General features: G+C 37.0%; 1 protein-coding gene across 1 annotated transcript; it reads right to left on the minus strand.

Moving 5' to 3' along the window:
• Window positions 1-63: 63 nt before the first annotated feature.
• LOC136282723 (uncharacterized) lies at window positions 64-17,480 on the minus strand. The gene is made up of 32 exons (XM_066170473.1): window positions 17,262-17,480; window positions 14,559-14,612; window positions 14,349-14,411; window positions 13,771-13,851; window positions 13,155-13,243; window positions 12,681-12,746; window positions 12,477-12,537; window positions 11,714-11,758; window positions 11,357-11,526; window positions 11,013-11,066; window positions 10,603-10,669; window positions 9,875-10,056; window positions 9,256-9,312; window positions 8,742-8,808; window positions 8,172-8,353; window positions 7,825-7,881; window positions 7,502-7,568; window positions 6,949-7,151; window positions 6,631-6,687; window positions 6,341-6,407; window positions 5,795-6,006; window positions 5,519-5,575; window positions 5,132-5,207; window positions 4,524-4,671; window positions 3,874-4,076; window positions 3,452-3,636; window positions 3,008-3,097; window positions 2,367-2,621; window positions 1,949-2,163; window positions 1,822-1,862; window positions 1,469-1,565; window positions 64-1,272 (listed from the first exon to the last, which is right to left on the minus strand). The coding sequence occupies exons 5-32, from the start codon at window positions 13,215-13,217 to the stop codon at window positions 810-812; spliced, it is 3,507 nt and encodes a 1,168-aa protein (XP_066026570.1). The 5' UTR covers window positions 13,218-13,243; window positions 13,771-13,851; window positions 14,349-14,411; window positions 14,559-14,612; window positions 17,262-17,480; the 3' UTR covers window positions 64-809.
• Between the last annotated feature and the right edge of the window lie 1,001 nt (window positions 17,481-18,481).

Below are 18,481 nucleotides of genomic sequence, written 5' to 3' on the forward strand. Positions count from 1 at the left end.
ACCCTTTGGCGAATCGTTAAAAGTCGTTTTCACTGACCTCTAATCGTTGTTATGATAGCCAAGACATTTGATTTTGCGTTTTATTTGATTGTTGAAGAAAATTAATGAACTTGACTGTTCAGTAAGAATTCAAAATTAAAAGGAAAAAAAAGGAATAGATACTCTATGCAAATACAACTTTTACCTGTAGATCTGGACCTCTTTGCGAATAAAGTGATTGCTATTATCAATTTCAACAAGTTTCATTGAATAAAATCTTCTTAATTTCTATCAAAACTAATTTCTGACTCACTAAAAGTTAAGAAATACTCGTTCACTATCCTTTACAAATTTGTGTCATCGAGACCACTAAAAAACTCAACAGTTTACGTTATGCAACTGATTCAATGCTGTTTGCCTGGTGCTATTGCTGTAAAAAGAACTCCTGCTAAATGTAGCCTTTACTAAAAAGAATCATAAAATCTTCTCATAGAATCTTCTCTAAAATATAAATGATTAATGCCGTTCATTTTATCAAGCTGTCTCTCGTTTCTGGGCCGTTAAATTTACATTTCGTTATCTCTGGAGAATTGAGGACAAGCGGAAGAAAAATAAAATATCGGCTAAAATGCTACTTTTGTCTCGACAATTGCGCACAATATTCTTCAAGCAAACTTTCGTGTCAAGACGAATTCGCCGAAAGCCGAGAGATCGGATCAAAATCGTCTTCTCACCTTCCTCATTCCTGACAATATTAGCCCTTGTCTTTCAAGGATGGCATCGGTAAAGTTTTATTGATTTTTCGATAGCAGCTGGTAATATTTACAGCGCTAGAAGGCAACTCCCCTTTTTGATGACCTGCATAAAATCATTTGGAGCTCATCAAAATTGACGTCAGTATCAGCTTTAACGCCATTAGGACTCTTGTTCTTGGAAAAATGATCTTGATCTTCATCTTGTGCTATGTTTTTTTCATTTCCTTTTTGCTCCGAGGTCTCCCTGACGTCTCCGTTTGATTGTTCCATATTTTGCTGATCATTCAGCTCCACAGAATCCGTGGAGGACTTACGCCTCTCTTGGACGATGCTATCAGAACCATAATCCTCATCTGGAGACTCATCCATGATGCTGTTAAATGAAGGAACGTTGTAGTATTCTCTTGTTTCATCCACGGCACTTAAATCCAAATAAGGGTTGTCCTTTTGCATCATAAACTCAAGTTTCTCTCGCAATTGAGTGAAGCCTGGACGTTGGTCGGGGTTTTCCTTCCAGCAATCCATCATCATCTCATAACTGTAAATAATGAACCAATAGATAAATAATCTCAATTAAGGATAACGTGTCAAGTTTGTGATTGCAGGAAAACCTGTTACCCCAAGAGTCGGGTAGTCAGTTTCATACATGCTAGTTCCTTAATGCTAATGTTTTGTTTCAATACTTGGTAAGCTATGTCATAAAAATTTTCTAAATACTTGATGATTCGGCTTACAATTCATTGTCACAGGTTTCGGGTTGTTCCATTCTGTATCCATCCTTCAACATGCGGAGAAGTTCTTTGTTGTCAATAGTCGGGTATGGTGTTCCACCTGTTTTCATTTACAAAATACCGTTAGTTTTGCGAGAGGAGTTCATAATTACTCTGTTTTTTCTAACCTGCCACCAAAGGTACCATTTCAATCTTACAAAACTTGATGGGCAGGGTCTAAAGACAGGGGTACAGTATCATGACGTGTGAGAAACAATGGACACCAAGAATATCATAACATTTTAAGAGTCCTGTTACTTTGGCTTCATAGGAAGTAACTTTTTTATATTGGGAAACAAGTCGTGCTTTTAACTTACCAAGTGTTACCAATTCCCAAAGTAAAACTCCAAAAGACCATCTGAAATCAAAAAGTGTACTATAATTAAGTTATAAAACCCAAGCATTGCACGCGGCAGATGTGCCATGAAAATAGAATGCACTTACACATCGCTTTGAGTTGTAAATGTTTGAAGAAAAATAGCTTCGATTGACATCCATTTCAGAGGAAATTTTCGATTTGTTTTCCCCTGATAGACTCTCTCTTCATATGCTTGTCTTGTCATACCAAAGTCGGCCACCTTGGCACTTTTATTCTCTCCGACAAGAACGTTACGGGCTGCCAAGTCGCGGTGGATAAATCCCTTCTTAGCAAGGTATTCCTGAGAAAAAGAGCATTTTATAAGCAAAAGGATAAATCTCTTGCGATTTTAGATCAGTACAAGAGATAATCAAGCTAAGAGGCTCGAATTCTAATACAGAACAGAGAGATTATCCATGATTAATCGGGAGTCAAGTTTCTTGGTCTGTGACATCAAGCTAACTAGTGCAAGCTTGCTTCTTTTGAAATCATACATATACATACCATTCCTCGGCTTATTTGCCAAGCAAACGCCATCAAATCTCCTGGAGTTATGCTTTCTTCTTCTTCTTCTTCTTCTTCTTCTTCTTCTTCTTCTTTATTTAGCTCTTTGTCACTTTCGTCTTTATTCTTTCTTTCATTTTCTTCTCCATTGTTGCTTCCTGGATTTAGGTAACTGAAACTCACGAGTTGGATGTTTTCAGTTTCTTCTTGATGCTGTCCTGGAGCGTTGACGTAGATGCGGTCACTCTTAGTTGCCTGATAAAGAGAGACGTTCTCTCAAGTAAGCAGAAAACATCAATAAACATGCAGTCAACCAATGTTACAGTATAAATTGTTAAGTTTCCAAAGAAACTGTGTTGCTGCGTCGGTGGAAGAGTATAACAAGCTAATTTGGTATTATTAACTGAGTTCATCACGTAAATTGGCCACCGTAAAGAGTTTCAAAGCTAACGTTTCGAGCGTTTGCCGTGCGTCAGAGCGAATGGAGAAATTGTAGGTTCTGTGTGCGTGTTTATCTGCAGAAATTGGAGCTACGCCATTGGTGGTAATATGGTAACGAGAAAAACAGGAGTACATTTGTTAAATGAAAGGCATTCGTTGTTACGTAACATAGAGTAAGATTGGCGAAGCCTTATTTATACCTTAATGGATATCCCTTCCTTTGTGCAGTATGTCTCACAGTAGGTCGAGTGATACGGTCCGCGGGGGGTCTCTGCAAGATTCTCTTTCATCTGAGGGGAGACATGAAAAGGTTGAAAGGGTTTTATAGACCTCTTTAGGTAAAAAATGAAAGGCAGTTTCAAGCAGGCGACGTTAAAGTCGTGACCATTACCCTCTGTTGCCTTGTGCTATAAAGCTACAGATCCTCAATAGACTAGGGGAGTTAATTATAATATTAATGATAATAACAATAATAATAACAATAATAATAATAATAATCAAATGTTTACTAATCACCATCGCAGTAAAAAAAAAACCTGAATAACAGGGATAAAATACATTACTACATGGCAAGGTGACTTAACAGCGTTGTAAACGAAAGCGGTTATTATATACATTCATCTATGTAACTTGCAATCAGTTACCTTTCCACGGTGTTTTCTGAGATATTTAAGGAGGCTTCCGTACGGGACATATTCAAGAAGTAAAAACATAGGTTCCTGTATAGTGCAGCATCCCAGTATGTTCACGATATTCCTGTGTGATCCCACATCCTTCATGAGTTTAATTTCCTCCAGAAAATCTCTTCTTTGGTCGCTGTCTCCCATGTCTGAAAGAAAAATATGCCTAGCTTGCAGATCATACTTGTGAAAAAATATTCATTAAAGAGGTGCGTCTTATCATTACATCTTCTTTCCTTTTCATTGCAATGCAGTAACCCTGGTATCATATCACCAACTTTTAAAATAATTTGGGAATTCAGTCTCATCAGAACCTTCAGACTACATTATCACCTACTTTTCTTGAGTACAGTCTATTTATTGTACAACGGAGAAATAATACTAACCGTGGAGCATTTTCACTGCGACTGTGCACACATTATTTCCTTTTATGGTCCACGAGGCTTTCAAAGTGGAATTAAATGATATTGTAGATGGTCCTTTAAGAGTTCCTTTGAACACTTTTCCAAAGGCTCCCTCATCAATCTCCTCTTCCAGGGTCACACAGTCCGGATCAACCTCCCACTGGTCTATTATCGAACCGTTTTTACTGTGGGATGAAAAGCGGAAATATCACGATGAATAACACGAAGACAAATGAGAAAACTGAGAGAAGTTTGCTTGGGCCACGTGACCCATCTTAATGATATTAGAGGGTGGTACCAATGACATCGATAAAAAGGTGAAAGGTGTTCAAAAGTGTTTTCAAAACAAATTTTTTTTCGCAATATTTCCCACTTTTGTTTAAGGGATCTCTCTGCAAACTTTCACAAGGGGGTCTTACTTAAAAAACTCCATTTAATCAGAGCAGCTTTGTCAGTGCGTATAAGAGATGATCCAAAATGTAAAATGTTTCTTTCTAGCGTTCGTCTACTATTTAAAACTAGTACTTGAGTGTTTCCTTCTGATAGACGAAAGATTTTTTCTCTTTATTAAAGAAGAAGGTAATTTACTTTGATTGCATGGACTCTATTTTACGTAGTAGAATGCCTTTTACCCTGGAATGAGTCCGTTCGCCCTTAGACGCCTCTGTCTCTCTCTGTGATACCAGGTGATTAAACAAAGTGCAACCAAAATTAACAGCAACGAACCGATGACTAGTGCAATTATTTCACCTGAAGACATTGGGTGCGAGACCTGAGGGTCTGCCAAGGAATGAATAAGTGATATTAGTGTAATACAGGAAAACGACTTGCCCATAGCTAATTATAACACGATAATCTCGTCAGAGAATAATGCGAACAGATCTGTTAAGTTCAAGGAACTGACCATAGACGTCGTTTAATCACCAATTGTGCTTACATTTCGTTGTTCAAACAGTACACAGTAACAAGCCAGCCTATTAATTCTTGCAATCGTAATACATGATCTGCATTTGAGTGTTCTAGTCTTTCTCTTCACCATAATGATTGCATTTTAACATTACCAAGTCTTTTTGGAACTTATAAATAAATCCAACCATGTTACTGTTTTTATTTGGGGTGTAGCCATACTGTGCAAATCATCAAGAAACATCTATTTTTATCACATGTTTACCGCCACGATTCCGTGATCGAGCGACGTAAGAGGTTCGCCTCGAAAGGAACTTTGGTATTGTTCTCTTACCAGATAAAGAAGTTCTGACGATCGATATCCTGTCTTCTTGCCCCATGATATTGTTCACTTCAAAAACTGGAATAACCTGTTAACAACAAACGAGGAAAACGACGAACAGTGTAGGAGTTATTATTTAAATGAATAAATAAAGAAGATGAATGGATTGGACTCAAGCAGAGCTCTTGATCAACTGTTTTCTTGGTCGAAATTGAAATGAGTGATACCGGTCTAGAAATCAAACTTAGGCATCACTTCTGTTGATGTTAAAAAATCAAATATGATCGATTGCAAACTTAAAACACTTCTTATGAACTATTCTTATATCTAGATTTTAGTTTTGTTTATTTTACTCAGTCTTTCGAGATTAATCCCCAAAAATAAAGATTCGAAAATTACCCTAAACTCAAATTCTTCATCCATCTGGATTCCGTCGATTGTGACGTTATTAGATCTCTGTAATGACAAATTAAATTGCAATTTAGTACTAGTATTTTTAAATACATTTTACGATTATGTATTAGTTTAAGGCTAAACAATAGATCGCAAGCACATTTTGAAAAATATATCCATGCCTACGCAAGTCGATGAATGAATCTGTAAATCCATAAACCATCATATAATGAATAGAGAGATGAATAATGATGAATGAACAGTTTCAGGAACTTTACTGACCGTGGTAAGGTATGTGTCGAAGTCAGTAGCCCTTCTCGTTTTCTTTCCAGTTTTCGACGAGATGTTGCTTATCTTGTATCTGTAATGTTGAACTGTGCTGTGGTTGAACAGCGGTTTCTGCCATGACACTGTCGTGCGAAATGATTCGTCTGCGCTAGACACCAGTCCACTATGTCGCAGTCCAGCAACTTTCACCAGTTCCGCTCTAGGTCCTGGATGTATTCAAACGAAGCATGGCTTCATGTATAGGAGACATATTTGCAATGGTTTTTTAATCATGGACACGGTTGTGGTGATTTTTTGTGTAACGCTGTCGATAAGTTAATTATTGTCTCATTTTACTTTTTTTATGAGGGGTTGGAATTACTCATTTGTAATTAATATCTGCCCCCTCGTTTCTGTGACTAATGACAAAAATATATTTTTGATTTATAGCTTTGTTTTCTAAAGTCATTGGCGTTGTTGCTTTTTTGTAAACTAAGTTCAATTGAGATTTTATAATTCTAAGCCTTCCTACACTCATTAAAACCTTATGTAGCGACTCACCTGGTGCAGTACCTTCTGCTTCCTTACGTTTTCCTCTAATGTACTTGTTGCTGTAAAAAGGCGTTACCTACAAAAGGAAAAAAATGGCGAAGTCAGACAATCCTACAGTTTAATGATCCAACGAAAAAATGACAGATGAGGAGTAAAACTATGCTTGAATTAATTTTTATTTTATATCTAGGTGATAATAAATCTCACTAGACTGCTTTTCAGATCTTTATTCATTCAGCGTCCTCCGTCTTTTAACCGGTTTTTTCTTTTGGATTCAATCACTGGGCAAAATTAGTTACCTCGATGTGGACACGTTGCTGTGGCAGTATTCCTGCTATTCTGAATAATGTTCTTTGCTGTAAGACATAAATGAATAAATTCATGAATATATTTGTGCTACATAAACACATGATGATGACATAATGAAAACAGTAAGTGGATCAAAGAGTAACCTATTGCCTTTCAAATTGCCAGAGAGACTGTTTCGGGGTGGAACGTACTTTTCACATGATAAAACCCGCTCAAAATTGATGGACAATAGGTCCAAAATGCATCTTTGATAACTGTGTTTTCAAACACCCCATAGTTTTAAATTTTGTTAGGCTTTTAATACTTACCAAGTTGGTTTTGGTATAACTTTGAAACTCATCACGTGGATAACCTGAGAAATGGCATGACACGTTGTAATAAGCGATTTGCTTGTACTTGAAAGATGGTGGTTCCCACGAGAAGTTCACGGCAAATGTGTTACTCTGTTCATGTTCGACAAACTTTCCTGCAATGGTGAGATTCTGTACCATGAGTTTGCCATCAGGAGGCACTGAAGGGATACAAACAAGGCATGTATCATGATCACCGTTATCATCATAATTTGGTTAAAGAAACAGTGGTCTCATGTCTCGCGCGCTGAACAGTCGGCTGGAAATGTTGGAGCCCGTACCCACAACCCTGACTAGGGGTTCATTGTAGGTGAGTTCCCGAGAGAGAAATTTTACTCTCAGAGCCTGCCTGCCTCCTTACAGAAGTATGTAGGGAAAGCAGCGAACTATTAGGAAGCTTGTCGCAATGGTTTGAAAGTGGAAGGGGATGCAAAGCCAGGTGGAAATAGCTACAGGTGAATTCTTTTTTAGCCGGGTTCCCATAAAATGATCATCGGGTTGATTTACTAACCAGGTGCGTTAAAGGTGTCAGAGGAACTTATTCCTTGAATCCTACTGTTGGCAAAGTGTGGGGTAACCTGTAAAAAAAAAAAAATAAACAAATAAAAAACGGAAACCTTATTTTCGAAAAGTAAGTATGACCTGTGGAATAGTATATTTTGTGAGTGAGTGTGTAAATTTTTGCTTCGATGCATGAAAGAAATTGCGTCAAACAGCTGGTAGCAATGCATTATCAAGGAAAAGTGAAATCCAATTGTAAGTCAGATCATGGCGATTAATGAAACGGTGATGAAAGGTGACACTTCTGTTTACCTCTTAAAATGCAATACTTACAGTAACTGTTACTGGCTCTCCGTGTGTGATGCCATATATGATTAAATAGGTCCTGTTCTAAAGAAAACGTGAAATGTACAAGTGTAAGTTTGAGAGTACAGGGAATAAGTTGAGCAATATATATACAGCAATAATATGTGTATAGCAACGTAGTAACAGGTTATCGACCGAATCTCACAGATCAATAACTTACATTACTCTAATATTTTTTTATTTCTAAGGGGCTACTACTAGAAAACAACTTAAGTTGAAGTAGCTTCTTTAAGTTTAAAATACTTTCTGTACAAGTTTGGCAGAAGAACAAAACTAATCATTTCTGCCAGTGATTTACATAGAAAGTTACCTACCGTTTGCGTTACATTTTCGTCCCCGCCGTCTATTTTAAATGAGACAGAGTAAGATAAAATTTGGCTGTAATTGAAGAAAGGGTTTTTCCAGGAGACATTTAAACGGAATTGTCCAGTCAAAGGTATCAAGACGAAACTTTCAAAGTCCAAGTTCTGCACCACAATATGGGACGAATTGGGGCCTTTTAAAAAGATTTATGAACAAAAATTAATCCATGATTAGCTGAAAATGAAACAAAATAAACCTATCCAAATAAATACATAAATAAAAAATGAAAAGGATAATGAAAGAAGCGACAACCTTCCGCTGACTAAGTGGATTAAGATCGTCCAAGTTTTAGACAGCGTTAGATCAGAAGTAGAAAGTAGAAAATAGGGTTGTAATTTAACAATGATCATATTTCTACATTTGTGTCTCTTAAAGAAATCTTGGAATCTTTTACTTTGCCTCAAATCCCTTAAGAAATGTTATTTTACAAGCGTTATCTAAAGCGCAAAATACAATGATTGGTCAACATTAACTTTCAAAGCCAATGCTCTCAGGTCACAAAAGTGAGTTGAGTCGCTTACGAGGAGCACTGTTGACCATTTCCTTTTCCCTTCCAATAATATCAGAATGTGTAAAGACGGGTGTGATCTGTAGAAAAAGATACGACAGTGCAGTAAGTAAAGGGGGTAAGTTTCGAATAAAACGGTAATGCTGCGTCGGTGGGAGAGTATAACAGGGTAATTTAGTATTATTAACTGTGTTGATAGCGTAAATTGGCCACCGTAAAGAGTTTCAAATCTGAAGTTTCGAGTGTTAGCCCTTAGTCAGAGCGATGGAGTGGAGCAAGTAGCTTGATTTGTAACCGTCGTTTCGGCTCGTCACACAAACGGCAGATTTAATAGACGGAGACAGAGAGAGAGAAACTGAGGCAGAGGTCACTAGTCGGGATGTCACATAGCGACCATTGATACAAGGATCACTCACACAAAACTGCTTTTTGATAAACTCGACCACAGGACGTGCCATTAATACAATTGACGTGGCTTGCCCACTGTAAAAGTATAGCGTCGAAGTGAAACGGTAAAACGCACTTACATCGAATGAAACAGGCTCTCCATGTAAGATTCCATGAATGATAGAATATGTTTTGTTCTGTAAAGATGAATAGCAATAATTAAATGAGCAAGTGGAGAAGACATCTATTAACTGAGTGTTGGTAGCTTTCACGTATAGGTGAAAGGTGGATATCAAACGTTTGGTGAAGACTACTGGTGTTCCGGGTATTAGAAAACGTGCTTTCTAAGATAGGAAATTAATTTAATGTTATGGCTTAGATTTGTCTTGCCAAGCTGATTCATCGATCGTAGTAAGGAAATGGGAAGGATATAGTGGAGGGAGTCAATTTGCAAATAGGCAGTCGTTGAGACGTACATTCATTTAACCGTAAATGGTCATAAATCAAAACAACCCGAGATCTATCTACATTGTCCACTATCTATGTGCACTTATTAATAGCCATCGTTTGGGCAATTGTGATTAATTTTCATTCTTGTATGTGGTCCTTCCAGCAAAAAACTCTAACTGTACAAATTTAGTGGATTGAAAAAAAAATTGCATTTCAACATGGCCACTATTTGATTAGTTTGGTACCGAGAAATGTGGCTGCTGTGACGTCAGAGACTTTCTGTAATGACGAATCTTTTGCAATACTTACGGTGTTGAGAGAGCGTTTACTTCCTTCATTCACTTGGTAGCTGATGGAGTACCATAGCACACGGCTGTAGTTTAAAGAGGGCTGGTGCCAAGTCGCATTTAAGTCAAAGGTCCCCGTTTGTGGTGAAAAGATGAAATCGTTGAGCTCCAAGTTTCGCACCACCAACTCAGCAGGATTAACAGCTGTGAAAAGAAAAACAACAATATTTAGAGTTAGTAAAGTTTTACAAGATTTGATTTTCTTCTCACCAACATGAACTACCCACTGATTATTGTAGGGTCTCAATGGGGTGGTGGCTCTTATGACTAACAGTTAAAATGATTAATAATAATAATAATAAATAAATAATAATTAATAATAAATAAATAAATAATTAATGATAAATAAATAATTAATATTAAAAATTAATAATAAAATTAAAAATTTTATTTGGTTATTTTACGATAACAGTCAAACCAAAATGACCAAAAATGACCGGAAATGACCGAAAATGACTTTATGTTGATAGGAAGAAATTCTACGGTTATTTATTTATTTTTTTAGTGCTAACGGTTAAAATTTGTTAATTTTCAAGCCTAACGTCTAATTTTATATGGCCGTTCTACAGCTAACGGTTTCCCCTATTGAGACCCTCTTCATGTACTTCCACTTTCTAATCAACATCTAAATTCAGACTATTTACTTAGTTTCGGTTGCCAGGTGACAGTTTAATGTTCTAATTTTCTTACCAAGAGTAGATATTGAAATAGTGTTATCAACACCTACAGGTGCAGAATTCTGGAAAAAAGGCAAAACCTGAGGGGAAGCAACCACACAACTTTTTGTTATTATTTTCAAGACAATATTACATTGCTTTACGGATTTTGCAGATTGTTTTTTATTCGAAAAAAGGCATTCCCATGAAAAAAATGCAGCAACTAATCCTCTCCGTACTAGATTTAATTCAGAAGCTTCGTCAGTCAGTCATCTGCTGTGTTTCTCCCCTCGCAATAAACTGAAAACTTTGCAAATTTGAAAATACTATCTCTCTTCTCTTGTTCATGTTATGCTGCGGGAACAGGCTAGGCTACAAAAGAAATTCTCTCTCTTAACTTGCATTTAACATATCCGAAACATTCGCCAAGAGATAAATCCTCACCGTTACTTCAAAAGTTTCAGCGGGTGCTAATGACTTGATTGAGTATGACGTTTTCTTAAAAAAAGGTGGAGAAATCATATATTAATTTTGGGGTTTTAAACTATAAACTTTTAGCTTTGTAGAAGAGAAGCGGGTAAAAAGCCAATTTTTTTTCACCGAGTATCCTGTCGCTACGGTTACCCCTCCCCCTCCCCCTCCCTTTGAAGATGATTGGTGATGAGTAAGTTCAAGCTCACGGAATATCGAACTTTCTTCCGTTTCCTGTGACAGTTCAAGAGCTAGCGGGGTTCTTCTGCCCCTTTGATTGACACAGCTCTAACAATTACTATCCTTAATGTACTTACAGTGGTGGAACCATAGCCAAGGATGTAATAGATCTCTATTGTCTTGTAGGGATACAGAGGAGGAATCCATGTCAAATTCACAGTGAATCTATAGCCCTCTCCAATAGCAATCGCACTAATGCTGAGGTTTCGGACCTGCCTATCCTTGTCTGGTGATCCTGGAGGATCGACTGTAAAGTAAAGGCATCACGGCAGTAAAATTCACGTTGTAACGCGACGTGAAAAATGAATGAAAACGATTGCACGACAAGTCATGTAAGCAGTGGCGTTCAACCAAATAGCAAAGGCATCAGAGATGTCTTCTTGATAAGCATTCAGTGATGGTTCAAAAACTAACCAGCAAAAAGTATTTCTTACATTTATAGCATAGGTCCACGGGATAACCGGTGATATTCGCACATCCTGTCAAGTAAAGACATGAAAATCAATAGTGTTATGTATGTAATTTTGCAGATGCGTTCTTCCATCACTTTAGCGCATTTGATGAAGGAATTGGATAAATGAGAGTCGAGAGTGGCAAATTTGCGACGTGTATGAAATGTTGAGGTGAAAATCAACAACTTACTCAATCTACTTGTGACCCAAGGGACGGCAAAAATTCGCGAGGTCCATGGCAGTAGCTGATGTGCTCCCCCTACTATCCCATGTTTTGGAAATTCTGGCTGTTCTCCTATTGCTTGGTGCATTTAAAGTCACTTGGGCTTGGTGATTGGAATATGAATCGTATGTTCTACACAATTAAGGCACCTGAAGGTGTCTGACAGTCTGTTAATATATGCTCATTCGCTCTGACGAAGGGCTAAAGCTCGAAATGTTAGCTTTGAAACGCTTTACGGTGGCCAATTTACGTTATCAACTCAGTTTATAGTACTTAATTACCCTGTAAATATATGCAATGGTTTATTAATTGCCATGGAACTGCTTAGGATGTTCTCTAACGGAACCCATACACTGCGCAATGGCTGATGAAAGCATAAAGAGCGTACTTTCAAGCTGCTTGATTACTCCTAATCTCAGTTTGAATGCTTGCCAGCCTCAGAAACAACTTAAGCTGTGAAGTGAGGTGAGGTGAATTAGCTACAGTATGAGAGATCGATTATCTAACATTGGGAATTCTTACCAGGGTACTCAAAAGTTATACTTGTTGCATTGCTCTGTATGCAGTGTGACATTGCGTAGACCTGCAGTCAAAAAATATAGAGCGAACTATTACCCTCTTAAATATTTGCAAAATACTTGGTTTTCTGTGTTAGCTTAATACGTGTGATATAGAACTGCGCATAGACCTGTACACAAAACATAACAGCATATAAACATTTCCTACCTTTAAAGTATTTCTGCATTTCTTTAATTTTTCACAAAGTGTCATGTCTCCAACAGGGTCAGTCGACTAAAACAAATAAAAAAGTGTTGAGTGATGATGAAATCAAATAACACACATTGGGACTAAGGGATGAAAATTCTTCAGTTTCGTATAGTACAGAGTTTGAGACTTTGTCTTTTGAACGTAATTTATCCCCGAGAGTTCGCTTAGTTTCTAGTAAGTTTACCTTTAAGCATACGTGCTATATCTATATCGAGAAAAGTTAGCTTACTACAGTATTCAGCTTTTATCAGCTGGTTTTAGCTCAATACAAATTGATAAAAAAAGTTCGTGCTCAGTGCATAATCTCTGGTTGGGCGTTAGTCAGCATTTTCTTAACTTCTGGGTCAATTTTCAGCCTCTAGAAGAGAGGTTCTTATAATTATTTATGGAAAAGTGCGCATGTATTGTTAGCTACACTGGTTCTTCACCTACCCCCGTCCTTTTCACTCTCCGAGTACCGCCATTGTCTAAAAAGCATTCATATTTCCACACCATGAAGTGGTCGGAAATTAGTTCTTGTTCTTTTGTTTCGTTGAAGAACAAAAGTAAGTTAGTAACTAGTTAAAACTTATATGATTGCAACAGAAAAGTAGTGCAAGCAGTACTTGGACGTTCTGTAGTCAGCCACGTCCACAACTAGGTCCTATCTTCCTCCCTCTCATCCTCCATATAGCCATTCCCCCCTTCCCCCCATATAGCCATTCCCCCCTTCCCCCCATATAGCCATTCCCCCCTTCCCCCCATATAGCCATTCCCCCCTTCCCCCCATATAGCCATTCCCCCCTTCCCCCCATATAGCCATTCCCCCCTTCCCCCCATATAGCCATTCCCCCTTCCCCCCATATAGCCATTCCCCCCTTCCCCCCATATAGCCAATTCGAATTAGAGCGAATTTTGCCTCAAAAGGTTGGAAAGTAGATCACAAGAGGGATCAACCATTATAAAGCCTTTACAGCGGTTAATATGAGGTATGTTTGTATCGTTTTCGAAAAACTTATTTATCTGCCTGTCTGTCAAACAAGTAATTACATTCAGTACATGTACATACGTTTTGACTGAGTCCAATTGAGGCAAAGTTGTTCAACTGCTCCAAAAATTCACAACTTGCCACACAGCTGCTTGAATTTCCCTGCAAAAATAGTAATAAAATTTTGGTTACAGATAACGATCCTTTTAACTGTTAACTACTGCTGATTTTCTTTTTAGGTTTTTGAATGAAGAGGAATATTCCCGCAAAATATTTTTGGAAGGTGACAGCAAGCTAGCTCTATCTTGCAAAGTTGCAATTTGAAGAGGAAGTAAAACAAAAGTAAGCGATCTCCTACCAAACTGATGACAAATTACTTCTTAAAACTTATATGAAAAGCATTGCTTATATTCAATAAGTGCTCAAAAATAGTATTGGATCATGTAAGCTAGCTATCGTTGATTTATTATGATGCAATAGATACAGTACACATGAATAAGCTATGACCTCAACTGGGGAAGCGAATTCAGTTTTTTACTGTGTGTATATGGCGAAACCAACACTGATGTCTTTGAATGGTAAAATATTCCATCGTTAGTTATTCCTAAGAGTTTGATATGCTTTCTTTCAAATAATAGGTCTAGAGGGTTCGTACTTACACAATTTTGTAGACATTGTGATTCAGAGTGGCCCAAAATTACATTCCCACATGGTCCTAAACACTTAAAAGAGGTAAAGGTGACAAAAATACTGATTATCAAACAGAATTATTGACATAATCATCGTCATTTTTATCATTGTCATTCTATCTTCATCGTGACGTCATCGTGACCAAGCATGGCATGAAAAAAATGTGTCAAAGGACTTACCTTGGTACAAAATGTACTTTCACAAATTTTCTCCGAATCGTTATGAACTGCATACTGCAATTTGAGCACACAAAGAATTATCAATTAACAAGTATTTGTTTTGAGGATCAATAATTTGAAACTGTAAACTTTCTCAGGGTATAATCTTATTGAGGAATCTTTACATTCGCGCTGAAAATAACAGAAAGTTCCTTCGGTGCATCGGTAAATAACCATATATATTTACTTGAAAATTGCAACGGAATTACCGCTGCCTGTACCGACTCAACTCTACCACCCAAAGGATTGAAAGCACCATTCGTAATTCATTCGTCACATTACAACTACTCGAAGATGGATTATTTTTTGAAAGCTTTTCTGACATGTTTTTGGCCTTTTCCACTTAGTTTCCTTGATTTCATTTTCTTCCTCTCTTTGCCATTTTAAATTATTTTGATCTTTTTTATGAGCCGAAAGTTTTTTCCTTTTATTTTTTGCCTCTTAGCAACGTACAAAGTAATGACGTCATGATAAATGCATTGATTTTGCTGTGGAAATTTCGGGAAATAAGCTAAGGATTCTATTGGAATAAAGACTTCATACAGCTTTGCGAAACGGATGATAATCGAGCTTCACATCAACCCTCGGTTTTTTCTTTCTGTCAAGACAGATACATTATTGCAACAGCTTGCTCTCAGAATTCTCTCTGGTGCAGGCGGCAAATTGCAAAGAAAACGCGGTTGCTTGATATATTAACAAATTTATTGAAATTTGTCTGCATCAAAAGTTTGCATTTACATTTTACATTTTAGTACAACGGAGCTGTTGATTTTTCCCAAATGACTTTAGCCCTAGCCTATAGATCTATGGATTGTTTTTATTTCTTTTTATGAAAAAGACTGTTACTATGTAAAGTGTGAAATGAGGTATTAATATGACTGACCTTACTGATCATTCGAACAAAAACTTTCAAATTGTTCATGAAGGTCTTTGGGTCACCGAAAGTTTATTTTAACTGAGGAAAATTTTCTGCAAAATTGATAATGTGCAAAAGAAAAGCCATCGACTCTCTGTAACCATATTTTTTTAACATTATTTACAGGAGCTTTTGTTCAGACGATTCACTTTCAAAAGTGGCCATATGAACGTTAGAAGGACCAGCGCTAATCATTTTACATGGACTTAGCGTTAGGCCAGTATTTTTGTTTGTGTAAGCTTGTTGTTTAGGAACGAGAAATTGAAAAACTAATTATTATCACAAACTTAGCCTTAGGATAGAGCGAAAAATTTCGAGTCTATTCTACAACCTAAGGGTTAATCACGAACTAAAAATCTGTACTTATTTTAGAAGAAGAAGAAGGATTCTCGCAGGCGATTTCACTTTCTTCTTTACCTTAGTACGGTCGAAAATCAATGGAAATTGAAAGGCACCAGAGAATAGAGAGATCAAAGTTAAACGATTATATCAGTAATTATACAATTGCAGTTCTACGTATTCAAAATGTTGGTACAGGAGTAAAAAAGTGGATCCAAAACCTATGGAAGTGTGCTTTGTATATGTTATTAACACGCTCTAGCCGAGAAATGAGAATGCAAATGAGAAACTTATGTCATGTAAAGCGCAAGAGATTGTTCACTAAGAATTAAGTTATGATCTTGAGTGCGTGTCTGGAAAGACTACTTGACTGTGAAGCGATAACCAGCTCTTTGAGCGAATTTTATATATTTTTATATGTACTGTTCTCAAAGTCGAGAGTCCTATCTTCACTGTTAAAGTTAGAGATGAAGTTTACTTTTTCAATCAAAACTATATTTTCATTTTTTTTTGAAAAGTAATCTAAATTATGAGGAATATTTGAAGAAAGATCTAGACGTTTAATTTCAAAGTAATCAATTAGTGTGCATATATAATAGACTAGCTTTTTGCGCGGACACCTCGAAAACCACTTAAGAGAGGCAATTATCAGTAGGAACAAAAAAAAAAATTCAATACAAATGAGTGTTTAATTCGCCAAACAAAGCAATGTTTTTGTGGGATGTTATTTAAAGTGCGGCTTTTTGACCTGAAAACGCAAACCGCTCTTTTCTTTGTGTCTTCTTGGACATGCGTCACCGATCCACAAACACTTTATGACTCAACACGCACATGATAAAATTCCAATGATCAAAATGATTTGTTCCAAGCATTTTAGAGTTGATAAATTTAGGATCTCTTACATTTTTCATGAGATCTTTTTAATACAGGTGTTACATAAAAACAGCTGGTCGATCTCGATCAGTTAGCAGGCATGAAATCATTTATTGGTTTTATTAATTTCCGCGTTGGATGCCGGCCCTCTTGCCAGGATGTTTAGCAAACGAATATCGTCGCATCCCGGCATGATATTTTAATTTAGAGAGCATATGATGCTGATTTCCCCCTAGCAATAAGATTTGAAACATTTCACACTAAGAGCAGTCATTAGTCGAGAATATTGATCGTAGTTTTGATTTTGCCATCCGACCCCGAACTAACATCCGGTGGCGGGCGAATTTCTTCAAGGAATAACTTCTGATTTCTACAAAATGCGCAAATAACTGAAATCAGTAGCACTCGATCTTCAGCTTTTTTCATGAAACGAGCAATAGACCCCAATATCGTGGCAAATTTGTCTCGTTTTTATACTATGGACTCATTTAACGCAAAGAATGGATAAGAATTATTAGAGTTTAAATTGAACTCACCTGAGTGTAACAATTTGCGGTACAACGCGCTTTTTTCACAATTTTGTCATAAGAAATGGAAAATCCTTGGACACTCAATCAACACATAGCCACGCAAGTGAGGAAGAAGAATCTGACGAGATGACCATCGTGAAGAAAGCGAACTTCTAACGCCATCCTACAAAAAGAAGTTGAGAAGTTGAGAGACAGTGAAGTCTAATATTGCCGAGACCCTCTGCACATTAATCAACCTTAGAAGGAAACGGAAAATTATTAGAGATCGTCTACGCATTTGTTTTATAAACGATTAGCTATGAGGCAAACAAAACAGGAATATTGATTGGCGGAGGTCAATGACGTGAATAAGAGGAATGAATATGCACATTTGGCCACAAACGATGTAAGTAGATTTTAGATGATAACCAGGAGCAAAAGAATCCAAAAGTGAACAAATTTTTGTAATTTTCAGAGACTGTAATAACAGAAAAAGAAGAAGAAATGCAGCTGAGGCCGATGTAACGGAATATTTAGAGCGGAACGAGTGATAATTGCTCTCAGCAATGAACTGATGCGTTTTCCTCTTGCTAGGAAACTCACACTGATCCATTCAAAACTTCTGTACGCGCAAAAATTTTGACTGATAAAAGTGCTTATTTTTAGTTACATATTAGGGTTAGAGGTGACTCTCAGGAGTGGTACTTTTCTAGAAGTTATGAGTAGAAAATAAAATTGATAACAGTTTCTACTTTTTTCTATAAACTTTTTGAGTCGAGAATGTCACTCTATTTGTTCTCTAAGTGTGATTCTGCGCAGGCTTGGGGTCTAAATTTAGAAGAGAAAAAGAAATGAAAAAGGAATTAAAGAAAAAAAAACCATTGATAGTCAACCAAGGTTTTTCAAAAGAGGTCCTCGACGACATAACGTTTCATCATAACTATACTTTTCCGTTGTTAACTGCAAAGTATTGAATTAATTCTTCAGCCATATGCAAGATAAACGAACCGGCCATAAAACTTATGATGAAATATGTCATGTACGAGAACAACTGCAAAAGCATGAAGCAACCGGAGCAAATATATTCTGACAGGAAGTATTGTGACGTCAGTCTATCGTAGCTAATTCCTCCCTTCCGACCAACCATCCCAATGATTCATGAGTTGTCTCAGACAATTTCCGGTACTCATTCACACTCCTGCTTATTTTAGAAAGAGAAACTGCAATGGTACCACGTTTATTCGAAG

This window comes from Pocillopora verrucosa, chromosome 7 (assembly GCF_036669915.1).
Source record: "Pocillopora verrucosa isolate sample1 chromosome 7, ASM3666991v2, whole genome shotgun sequence".
Taxonomy (NCBI): Eukaryota; Metazoa; Cnidaria; class Anthozoa; order Scleractinia; family Pocilloporidae; genus Pocillopora; species Pocillopora verrucosa.

Coding starts and splice junctions, on each gene's coding strand:
- LOC136282723 (XM_066170473.1), bottom strand. CDS start 13,217: ATGGTGTGGAAATATGAATGCTTTTTAGACAATGGCGGTACTCGGAGA. Junction 2,164..2,366: donor GGCAAATAAGCCGAGGAATG/GTATGTATATGT, acceptor TCTTTTTCTCAG/GAATACCTTGCTAAGAAGGG. Junction 1,273..1,468: donor GAAACCTGTGACAATGAATT/GTAAGCCGAATC, acceptor CATTATTTACAG/TTATGAGATGATGATGGATT.